This window comes from Cebus imitator, unplaced genomic scaffold (genome assembly GCF_001604975.1).
Source record: "Cebus imitator isolate Cc_AM_T3 unplaced genomic scaffold, Cebus_imitator-1.0 Scaffold46, whole genome shotgun sequence".
NCBI lineage: Eukaryota > Metazoa > Chordata > Mammalia > Primates > Cebidae > Cebus > Cebus imitator.
In genome coordinates, this window is record NW_016107361.1 from 3,024,368 (window position 1) to 3,037,022 (window position 12,655).

At 36.2% G+C, this 12,655-nt stretch overlaps 1 protein-coding gene across 1 annotated transcript in view; it reads left to right on the plus strand.

The window, feature by feature from the left end:
* Positions 1-12,655, plus strand: part of TMEM232 (transmembrane protein 232) — a 337,836-nt gene that overhangs the window by 97,154 nt on the left and 228,027 nt on the right. Inside the window, exons 6-7 of the mRNA XM_037737996.1 lie at positions 5,572-5,671; positions 7,989-8,172. Coding sequence (XP_037593924.1) covers positions 5,572-5,671; positions 7,989-8,172 — 284 coding nt within the window. The remainder of the gene's footprint in view (positions 1-5,571; positions 5,672-7,988; positions 8,173-12,655) is intronic.

Genomic DNA, 12,655 nt, shown 5'->3' on the forward strand with positions numbered 1-12,655 from the left:
CCAGGTATAGTATTCTTGGTTTTTTTTTTTTTTCTTGCATCAATTTGAATATATCATTCCATTCTCTCTTAGCCTGTAGGTTTCCGCTGAGATAACTACTTTGAGTCTGCCCAAGGCTGACTAGATGACTTTTCTTTCTGTTTATTTTAGAATTTTCTCTTTATCTTTGACTTTAGATAGCTTGACTATAATGTGCCATGGAAAAGACCTTTAGCATTGAATCTGTTTTGGGATTGTGAGGTCTCCTCACAATCTACATGTCTAAATCTCTTGGTAGACTTGGGAGGATTTCATCTCTTATTTAGTTAAATGAGTTTTTGAACTTTTTCATTCACTTTTTACCTTTAGGGATACCAATAATTCATGTATTTGGTCACTTTATGGTGTCACATATATCACAGAGACTTTGTTTATTCTTTTTAAAATTATTTTTTCTTTATTTTAGTCTGAGTTATATCAAAAGAAGTATATTAAGGTTCTGAGATTCTTTTTTGTTGTTGTTTTAATTTATTGTTTAAACTCTTGATTGTACATTTTATTTAATTAAAGAAGTTCTTTGATTCCAGATTTTGTTTGGTTCTTTGTTATATGTGTCTCTTTGATAAATTTCTCATTCATATCTTGAATTTTTTTTCTGATATTTTGTATTGTTTTTGAAATTCTCTTGTATATCACTGTGTTTCTTTAGTGTCATAATTTTGATATTTTCCCTGTGATTTCACACATTTCTTTTTGATTGGGATATGTTACTGGGGAATTACTGTGTTCCTTTGTAAGTGTCATATTTCCCTATTTTTTCATGTTTCCTTACATTGATAACTGTATATCTGGCATAATAGAAATGTATTCTAATTTTTTGAGTTTGCATTCACAGTGGAGGATTTTTTCCTGAAGATGTATCCATAGTGTTGGTTAGTAGGGCCCTTTGTCTTTGATTCTGAGTACATGCAGTTGTGCAATCCTTATATAATTTCTTTGGCTGTAAACAGCTTCAGTGTTATCTGTGATTTCTCAGTGGTTTAGTGTGTGGTTAAAAGTGGGGGCTGTGGGGAAATTTGGCTGGGGACAGGGATTCTAGATGGGTTAGTCTTTGGTTCCCAGTGGTGGCAGCAGTGGGATGAGTATGCCTGTTCTTGTGCCCCCTACAAGATACTTGCTCTGGTATTGGCAGAACCAGGCAGGCCAATTCTTGGGCCTCTAGGTATTCTGCTTAGCTCCCGATAGTGACAGTGGTGGACCAGGCAAGTGAGTGATTTCTTGGTTCCCTGGGTAGGTGGCACGGTGTGGGTAGTGGTAGTAGCAGTGGTGGGACAACCTTCTGGGTCCTGAGCAGTGCATGCTGATGTTGGAGACGGTTACAATGCAGTCTCCACCCACAGCCCCAGTCATGCAGCTCTCAGGCTTGCTTATTCCCAGTTGTAGCAGCACTGCAGTGCTACACATAAAGGTAAGGAGCCCTTCCCTTTGCACGTGAGCTTGATCATGGAAGTCATTCTACCAGTGGGAGTGTGGTCACCATGCAGGGCCAGAAAGGAACCATTAGGGTCACCTGCCCTAGCTTCTAGAGGCAGCTGCAGTGGCTGAGCCTACAGAGGTACGCAGAGTGGGAGAGAGTGTCCCTGTGCATGAGCCTAAAAACGGAGGCCACTCCACCAGTAGAGTGGGATCACTGCTCTCAGCCCCAGGTAGCTGGCTTCCATTTGGGTTCCCAGTGGCAGCAACTGCTGCTTCAGTGTTGGGTGGGTGGCGCAAATGGAATCTCACTCTCTGCTCCAAGCCTGAACACAGAGTGTATGCTGCTGCTGGGGCAGGATTTCTTCTCATAGCCCCAGATAGGAAGCTGTCAGGCTCTAGAAAGGCCGGGCGCGGTGGCTCAAGCCTGTAATCCCAGCACTGTGGGAGGCCGAGGCGGGTGGATCACGAGGTCAAGAGATCAAGACCATCCTGGTCAACATGGTGAAACCCCGTCTCTACTAAAACTACAAAAAATTAGCTGGGCATGGTGGTGCGTGCCTGTAATCCCAGCTACTCAGGAGGCTGAGGCAGGAGAATTGCCTGAACCCAGGAGGCGNTGCCTGAACCCAGGAGGCGGAGGTTGCGGTGAGCCGAGATCGCGCCATTGCACTCCAGCCCAGCCTGGGTAACAAGAGCGAAACTCCAAAAAAAAAAAAAAAAAAAAAAAAAGAAAGTGTGTGCTTTGGTTTTCTTTGACCCAGGAACTGCCATGTTAGTTTACTGCACCATCTCTTTTCTGGAAGTAGTAATACTGTGGGCCACAGTACTGGGGCCCCATAGCACCTTTGTGTCCAGCAGTATTCTGCCATTGTAGCCCCCTGGGTAGACACTGAGGAATGTCAGTGGCGGCTCCTGGGATATAGAGATACAAAGGCTATGTTTCTAAAGGGAGGATACAGCCCCATGATGGCTGTGCTCTCACAATGGTACCCTGCTGTAGTTGCTTAGGTCTCAGGGGTGTGAGTGAACCAGCACAAGTTCTCTGCCTGGTGCCATGCCCTTATGGGGTGTCTAGCTCACTGTCCATGTTAGTTTCAGGAAATAAGTGGGTAGAAGAGCTCTGCCATGGTTCAGATTGCAGCAGTTCATGGTAGGAAGATAGACCCACTGAAACTTTCACAACCTTTCCCCCAATAGCAAGTCCCTATGTGTTCCCAGATGATTTTACTTCCCTTCTGTATAGTTCATTCTCACATTGCTATAAAAGAGTACCTGAGACTGGGTAATTTATGAAGAAAAGAGGTTTAATATTCTCACAGTTTCACAGGCTTAACAGGAAGCATGACGGGGAGGTCCCAAGGAGCTTATAATCATGGTAGAAAGTGAAGGATAAGCAAGCACATTTTCATATGTCAAAGCAGGAGAGAGAGTAAAAGGGGAAGTGCCACACACTTTCAAACAAGATCTCATGAGAACTCACTCACTGTCTCAAGAACTGTAGAGGGGAAGTCTATCCCCATGATCCAGTCACCTCCCACTGGGCCCCTCCCCCAACACCTGAGATGATAGTTTGAAATGAGATTTGGGTGGGAACACAGAGCCAAACCACATCATCTCTGTGCCTCAGGTGTTTCCCATAACTTCTCTGTTGGACTCCAGCGTTCCCTCCTAGTTGTTCTATTTGAGGTGTGATTATTGATTCATAATTGTCATTCTTCTTTCTGGAGAGAGGGAGTATGCAGTGTTCTCTAGTGAGCCATCTTCAACTGGAATCCCAAGATTTACTAATTTTAAAGCTTGCTCTTTATTGTTCTAGCTAATATAAACTGTCTTGTGGAAATAAGCATGCCCTTTATGAGTACTTTGAACTCAGGAAGCAAGAAACCATTTCAGTTGTCCTCCTTGCCTTTGCGTATCTGAAAGACTATTAGAAGCCTCCCTTTTGCTTTTCTTTTGACAGAATGCTTTATGAAAGGGTATTATCACAGAGGCATCACCCACTGTAGGTGTATTGTTTTGTTTCTCCTTTGGAGAAGTAGCTCAAGGTTGAATAGATCCAGAGATATATGATCGCCAAATATTATTTTCTTTATATTTTGTTTACATTCTTTCCTTTCTATCTAGCTCGAAGTGTACAATATTCTTAATTATTGAATTCTGCCTACAGAAGTATACAGAATAACATGAGCAATGGCAGTTTTATATGTATTAGATAGAAATATAAATGGCGCTCCTCAAGATTCTATGCAAGAACATAAAACATATAACTATTAAAATATGAACATAATAAATATGCAGCCTTCAATTTCACAGTCAGCTAAAAGGGTCAGAAAAAAGAGAAGAGATGGAAATAGAAAGAGAGAAGAAGGAGGTAAAGGTCAAATGAAGGAAATATGGGAGAGCTGAGAAAGAGAAACTAACAAGCAGAAATTCAATGTAGGAGGCAAAGCTTGAGTTGTCAAACAACAAAGAGAATATGTACACAAATAATACATGAAGAACAATACATAGAAAGTCCAATATACAATATGGAAAGGCAGATTTGTCAATAAAAATTTGGCCTTCAAGAATATTAAGATGAAAGCTTTTAAAACCATTTTTCGAGTATAGCTATAACTAAAGTTAGTCTCTGGGCCAGGTGAAATCTTTGACCAGATTGAGGTATAAATATAGATGTTATTCATACTGACATGCTTTTCATGTATTTTCTATTTTGTTTCCTATTACATTTTTGAATATTATATTCCTTTCAGTATTTATATCTCATCCTTATAAAATACTAAATTATCCCCCTTCTGATTAGCTATTCATTTATTGTCTGTATCTATGAGAGTAGTTTTCTTTAATTCTGTAGAGTGTTTCAATATTCTTTTAAATTTTTTTCACATTTAACTTCAGTCTCTTAGAGAAACACAGTACTCTAACAGAGTTGTGTATATGAAGAGATGTCTCGGGCATACCTTATAAACATGTTATTTTTACATACTTTATAAGTTTACAAATAGTATATGTTTATACTTTATGAATACACTTATAAATACTAATAATGCATTCTCAAAATTTATTTGTAATTGTAGAGGTTTGTAATAAAAAAAAAATGGAAATAACTGCCATAGTAGAAAGCTCATGGTTTTTGGAGCAATATATACATTCCTGGGTTCAAATTCCAGTAATGTTCCTTATTTACTTTATAGTCTTGGATGAAGCACTGAGATTTCATTAGATTTATCTTTTAAATTTTATTTTCTTTTTACATGTATATCTAATGATACTCTGCATTTCTGTTAAGAGAAAGGGAGATACACACACACACACACACACACACACACACACACACACGATAGTGACAACCATTGCTGTTATTTGGGTCTTCTTCATAATTTAGCAACTTGTATTCTATTTATTTCTGTAGTTATTTTTTTTTCTATTTTTCTGTAAAATGTTGCAGATTATATATTTTTGCAGACATTCCATTTTATGTAGTCTGTGTGAAACAAACTATATTTTTACTAATCTTACAGAAGTAAGATTTTGCATTGGTTATTTAATAATTACTCTGTGGGAGGTCTTTTTTCATGAGGGAATATGGAGCTGAGCACAGCATACTATGAAGAAGCAGGATAGTTCTCAACACTGACTAATGCAATGGTTCTCAAATTGTTTTGACTGAGACACATAGAAATATCTTTTGCATTGCAATCAGCTAACATAATATACATTTGCTTATATACTGAAACAAGGAATTGTACAATAAACTATGTTTTTTCTTCTCTTTTATTTTATTTAAAAATCTCCTCTCAATTGATTTCATGACTGCTTTAAGGGGCATGACTTGCAATTTGAAAAGCACTGTTTTAAAGGACATAGAATAAAAATAGCATTTAGTGTTGGTCATTATATGTAATGTAGAGATAATTTATAAAAGATTTTTTGGCTGAGCTAGTATTTCAATCTTGATATAAATGTTTTAATGTTATTTCAAAAACATAATATTGAGTGAGTTTAAAATTGTTTTTTTAAAAGAAAATGTAATAATAAAATGGTTGATTTTTCTTATGGATTTTAAACATTTATTGATGCAACACAAACATGCGTTTTTCTTTTCTTTTTTGACAGATTGGCTATTTGGTCTTCTTACGACTTTTTATATTTTTCCTGCATGGTCACCTAGAATGTTTTAAACAACATTTACTTAGGCTTCAACCATATTTATACGGTAGGATATCTTTTATTTTTTGCACTTATAAATGTTTTATGTTATATTTTGAGAGGCTCAGACTGTCAGTATAAAGAACGTAAGTTGCATTTTATTTTTCATGAAAGAGGTGTGGTGTTGAGGAGCACAGCTTCAGGGCCAGATTGCATTTGTTCAGCTCCCTGTCCCTCTAACCCCATACATTTTTATTTCTTTGTGGTGAGAACAATTAAAATCTAACTCTACTTTTTTTTCCAGCAATTTTGAAAAATGCAGTATTATAAACTGTAGTCATCATGTCATGAAACAGACCATTATACCTTATTTCTTCTGTCTAACTGAAGCTTTGCACCTAATACTTAACCACATTCCCAACCATTCCCGCAACCTATTCCCTGCTTTAGACACTGGTAACCCTCATTCTGTATTCTCCTTTTTACTTTGCCACTTAAGTGTATGAGCTTTTTTGTGGCTCAGTTTCGTTATTTGTAATAGTGTCTACCTCCCTAGATTTCAGGAAAGTTAAATTCTTACTTCAGTAAGGTTCTGGACTTGGTGATCGACTGAATCTAAGCAATATGTAAAGAAAAGTGAAGAATTCAAGTGGGAGCCAAAGTTTTGCATATTGAGTAATAGCACGAGACAATGATACTCTGAACTAGGAGAAATTTGGAGAAATATTGGTCGTATTGAATTTGAAGGTCACTCAGGTATATATACCCAGCAAGCTGTTGAAAACATAGGTTTGGAACTAGGAAAATAAGTGAAGCCTGCCTGGAATATGGAATTGACAGTCATTCACGTTAATATGGCTGAGGGTGAGGGGCAGGGAGAAACTAATTCCAGGGATGAAATCTTGGGGAACATACACATTTAATGGATTATTGGTGTAACAGAGTCCAGTTAAAGAGAAATAAGAGAGATAAGAGGGAGTGATTATGTTTAAGGAGAGAAATTCAAGATCAACATTGCCATAGAAATATTAAATAATAGAAGGTCTGACAAATAATGGTAAGTTTCTGCAATCAGAAAATCACTGTTGATCTTGGGAGCATACCCAGTGGAGAGATGGAAGCAGAATTCAGATTGGAGGTAAACAAACAGTGAGGGAAAATTTAAGCATAAGGCAAAGATTGTGACCTATTTCAAAAAAAAGCTTAGCTATAAATATTTATGCTGATATGTAAATATGTCAATAGTTTAAGTGGAAAATCAGTCAAAATATTAGTATATTATAGGATAAGGAAAGGAGGGATTCAAGATAAAGAAAGGGAATAATATTTGATGAAAAAGTCATGGTGGATGGAACCATGACCAAGGGAATAGCAGAAGTGTTTTGGAGACTTATCAGTTAGTGCCATTGGCATACGTCCTGATCAGACGTGGCTGTAGACAGACAGAATAGGAATTCTTGTCTAACATTTCACTTGTTTTTATATCTTTGTTAAATTATACAACTTCTTAACTCCTCATGGTGTTTGGCATAGTGGCTTATCAAATATTCAGATGATTACAACAAATAAACTTTGAAAGATTATTTGAGTAAAAACCTCAAGTTCTCATATTAGCTTGTTATTGAGGATATACGCCCCTAGTCTTTCTTTCATATGCAAGAATAAAATCACCAGTTGTGCCCTCTTACCAACTATCGTAGAGGCTTAGGGTACAGCTTTACCGTTAACAATTGGCTGTTTTCTACTGAAGCTATCAGCAACTCTACCTCTTCACATAGCTGTCCAGTAGAATGATCATTATTAATTTTTCCATTATGTGGTTGGACTAAAACTCAAAGTTTGTCTAAAAAACTATTTTATGGAAAAAGCGGCACTGAGATGGTTCCATTAAATATAACATGGTGTTATGTTAAATTACATTGTTGTTGCCTATATTTAAAATATTTATTTTCAAAACTAAATAATAACATCTTTAGAAGGAATAAAACTGGAGAATCAATTGGTCTAGAATCAATGACATTGATTTGTTTGTAGAATTACAATGTCAAAGTATCCATTATGAATACAGCATCTATTATAACTTGATTTATTTTCATCTGGAAGCTTCCAAGCATTGTTGAACAGTAACTATATTTAATTGGGCATTCAGTGATTATGAAATTGCTGTTCTGAATTATATAAACTCGTGTATAAATTATTTACCATCTAGTTTTCTATTACACCACCAGGGGGCATACATAACATTATAAATCTTAAATAGGGAACTACAGCAGTTTCTGCATCTAAATACTGAATTTAATTATAGTTTAATAGCTAAAAGACAAATGAAACACAATGCAAAACATTAATGAAATATTTCTCACAAATAATTTTTCTTACAATAGCACTTTCTTTCTCTGGAGAATCATATTACAAGTATCCAAACATCTTTTCAAATGTGCAATTCATCCTGAAAGCCTCAGAAATTATAGGTAAAAGAGAACTCCACTCTGAATCAATTTTTAGCCCTGTGGAAAATGAAAAAAGATATGAGAACACAGATTCTGATATGGTGAGTAATCTTGTATGGTGGGTATATCCTGTTGCATGATGCATCAGATATGATTACTATGATTAAATAATGGTGCTTATCAATACAGTAGGCATTGAAGAATGATGAGTTTAGCTGTGGGAGGGGGGTGAACAACAAAGATATGAATTTCACGCAACCATATGCACATTTCCGGGATAGTAGTTAATAGGATGAGTAGTGAGGTATCAATATATACTACTACTACTTTAAATGGAGTAATGCCATAATACCTTCTTCTTCATAAGTTCCATCTCACCTACTTAATTAAAAATTGCAACATAATTAAGACTAACTTGTAAATTAACATTTTAAGATATATTTTAATTAAAGGGAAAGTGTGTAAAGGGCAAATTATTTATGAAAGCAAGTATATTATTTTGATGTTTTCATAATTCATATGAAATAACATTTAATCGTTGGGTGTGGTGGCTCACGCCTGTAGTCCCAGCACTTTGGGAGGCCTAGGCAGGCAGATCACCTGAGGTCAAGAGTTCGAGACCAGCCTGACCAACATGGAGAAACCCCATCTCTACTAAAAATACAAAATTAGCAGGACGTGGTGGCACATGCCTGTAATCCTAGCTACTTGGGAGACTGAGGCAGGAGAATCACTTGAACTGGGAGGTGGAGGTTGCGTTGAGTTGAGATGGCACCATTGCACTCCAGACTGGGTGACAAAAGCAAAACTCTGTCTCAAAAGAGAAAAAAAAAAGAAATAAGATTTAATATGCTATTAAAATCAATGAAAACCTTTAAAAAATAGTTTAAATTATGAAATAATAATCTTTAGATTATCATAAACCTCTTAATTTCTAACTCAGATATTAATAATCCTTTAAAAATTGTCCTAATTATATAATTTGTTTGTATATAATAAACTAATTATGTAAACCCAAGTACAGTGAGCCATATAATTGTGCATATGCTTTATAGATTAATACACTTCAAAAGACAACTTTTAATTTCTGGGGCCAATAATGCCTTTCTTTCCTCACATATTTTCCAAAAAAGAACAGTAAGCATTTCAAAACCTTCTTTTTTTTTTTGTGAAACATATTTATTATTTGGTAGTTTATAAATGGAAAATTTGTTTTTCTAACAACTTGTAAAAAAGGAAAAATACATTTAACATAATGCAAGTTGAAACACCTAAGAAAATTAAAACAAAGTTCCCTTTTTAAATATTATCTGTTACCTTATAATTTTCCCATGCTTCCTGTGAGCCCTTTCAAAATCAGCTATAAATTAAATATATAAGAAAAAAACATTCAAACACATGTATTTGTAGTCTTTCCAGGCCTAAGTGTTTTCTTTTTGGCATATTACCAGTTCACCATTTATATAACAAGTGACATTTACCAAGTAAATTGAGCCTTCTGGTTATAATTACTAATGAGCACAAATTGCCTCATGTGAGAAAGGGATCTGTTTTTAAGTTTAAAAAATGTTTTAACAGTAAATATATAATGTAAGATACTGAGCAACAGAAAGAGCACCGGTCATGAAGAGAACAGACCTGCTTATGAAGTGGTTCTGTGATCTAGGAAAGGTTCATCAATCTTGCCAAACTCCCACTTACATATCTTTAAAAAGTCATCATTATTGTCCTCATCCTCCTCCTCATCATCAATCTGCCATAACCCTTCTACAGCGTTGTTATAAAGATTGCAAAAAAAGCATGTGTTTGTAAAATTGTTAGATGCCATGCAAACATGAATAATAATTATTGAAGAATGTATTTAGGACCTCACTTCACCTTTGACAGTGAACTATATTTTCATCTAAGGACGTTAAGTATGTTGACTTAATGTAGTGATTGGAATGTTTTTCCTTTAAGCAAATAAGAATCCATGAAATCTTAGCAATGTGAATGCTCTGGTTATGAAGTAGGCAATTGTCAGTGTTGATTCTGATGCTCTTTAAGAATGAATCCATTTTGTCACTCTTGGTGCACACACATAGCAAGCAAATGGAAGCTTACTGCTGTACAGCTCAGCCTGAATCGGAAGGGGCAAAAATGTCAATACATTAAAGGGACATATCAGCTTAGAGTGGGACAAGTCACTAAATCTCTCTGTGCCTTTTTCCACTTTGTAGAACAAAGCTTAGATTCAATCTCTTCTAAATTCTATTTTAGCTCTATCCATGTGATCCTGTAAGGGGATTATAACAGAGTTTGGCCTATCAGGTTTATTGCCCTTCTTTTTCTCCTCCTCTTATCTCATAATATAAAGACTATAAATATAGGATGGCATAGCCACAGTGCTGCTAAAATTGCTGATTTGGCTAATCAGCACTCAGTCAGTGCTTGACTGCATGTCTTAAAAGTTCCCAAGTTTCAGCCCAATTTCTCCAGTACAGCCAGCCTTTCCAGTTCAGGTGAGTATTTACTCATTCAATACCCATCTCTGTCACCTGGGAAAGGAAAGAGGAAAAAAGATGCAAAAATGATAGAAATGGAAATATAAAAGACATTTGCATCAATCTCTTCTTCTTTCCTCATGATTATTTTAGTATATTATAGCAGAGGATTTTTGAATTTATTCTTATAGCCCTTATCATTTGATAATGCTAAAAGTTTCATAGCAGCATACTTTGGCCGCTGTAAAGTATTTGATTTTTAATATTCTTATATGCATTGAAATAAAAGCATAATTACTTAATTTGTTGTCAAAGTGCTACCAAAATTGCACTGAAAGTTTTATAGGATATTATGATACATTAGGATACATACCATATGAGCATAGTTTCCAGTTAAGAATAGGAAATTTCCTTTCCTCTGCTATTGGACCCCATTTCTCTTTTTAATGCCTTTTTAAGTGATCCAGACACAGGCTTTCCATTGACTTTGACAAATGGTACACTTAATTAGCTCTTTTAGCAAAGCCAGAATGCTGGATTGAGTTTTCCATTCTGTCCTTTGCTCACAAGCAAAGCTGAATTTTCTAAGCACAGTTGCCACATAGTGGTAATAACGGTTCTTTGGAGCAGGTAGACTTAAACCCTGCTGCAATGCAGTAGGCCTTTTCTTAAATGGTTTCATCTGTTCTAAAGTACAAATAGTTCTCTGAAAACTAGCAAACACAGAGTTTACATTTTAGTGTGATTAGCAATCTCATCCTCTAACACTGTGTTAGAGGCATTACCTAAATTTGGGACATTTTGTGGTATCCTGTAATGGTAAATGGTTACTAGGAATTATTAGACTGAGACATAAATTCCTTAAAATTAGGAGCATTATTCTATGATTCACGTCATATTATCCAGGTAACACTGTGTACTGAGAGATCCTTTCATGGCAGCGTCAACCATCCCCAAAATGACTGAAAACTAAAACTACATGAAACCCAGAAAGCTGTCCCTGAGCAGCCAAAATAGAGCCCATGCTTCAAAGCTCATTTCTGTTATAAAAGAGAGCCTAGTCAGACACTCAGAATTTATGTACTTAAATTTGCATAAAATTTAAGCTGGTGTTGTTATCTGAATTTTCAGCCAACAGTAGATTAACAACACTTTTGTAGGTGGGCTTCTCAAAGTAGGCATCGTTCCAGCTACAACTGACAGCCCAAAGCTGAACAGCAAGGGAGGGAGATGAAAGAACTGTGGAAAGTGGTTATAAAAGCCAAAAAGAAAGGAAGGGAGGGAGGTAAGGAGGGAGAAAACAAAGACAGGGAGGGAGGGAGAGAAAGAAGAAAAAGAGGGAGGGGAAAAAAGTTCTCTGGGAGTCATTTAAGGCAGTGCTCAGTGCTTTTCAAACTGTGGTAAACGATCTCCCCTAATTTATGTTTAAATTTCCAAACCATCACAGAAAATTTTGTAAAATATAATAAAATAACGAATTACTGAAAACTAAAATAGAAAAGACATAAAAATACAAACTTTAATTTATAATAGACTGAATATATATAATTTGTCAAATTGTTATGAAAGCTTCTAAATATATATTTTTCATTTTTGTGCTCTCATTAACAGTTTGCAAATGGCAGTTATCTGCCAACCACACCTTGAGCAGGACTGACTTAGTGTAAAGGCACAGAACTCCAAGAGAAAGCAACATTGCTCACTCTTGGTCTTCTGCACTAATGATATATGTGATGATGGTATTAAATCATATAATCATCATCATTATATTAATTCATCCAAGTTTAATAAATTTATTTTTTCTTTGGAAAATGTTTCTTGCTAAAGAGTATGCCATATGTGGTTGTTCATGCCTATAATCCCAGCACTTTGGGAGGCCAAGGCAGGTGGATCACCCGAGGTCAGGAGTTTGAGACCAGCCTAAACAAAATGGTGAAACCCAGTCTCTACTAAAAATACAAAAGTTACCTGGGTATGGTGGTGGGCACCTGTAATCCCAGCTACTGGGGAGGCTGAGACGGAAGAATTACTTGAACCCGGGAGGCGGAGGTTGCAGTGAGTGGAGATCATACCACTGCACTCCAGCCGGGGCAACAGAGCGAGACTGTCTCATTAAAA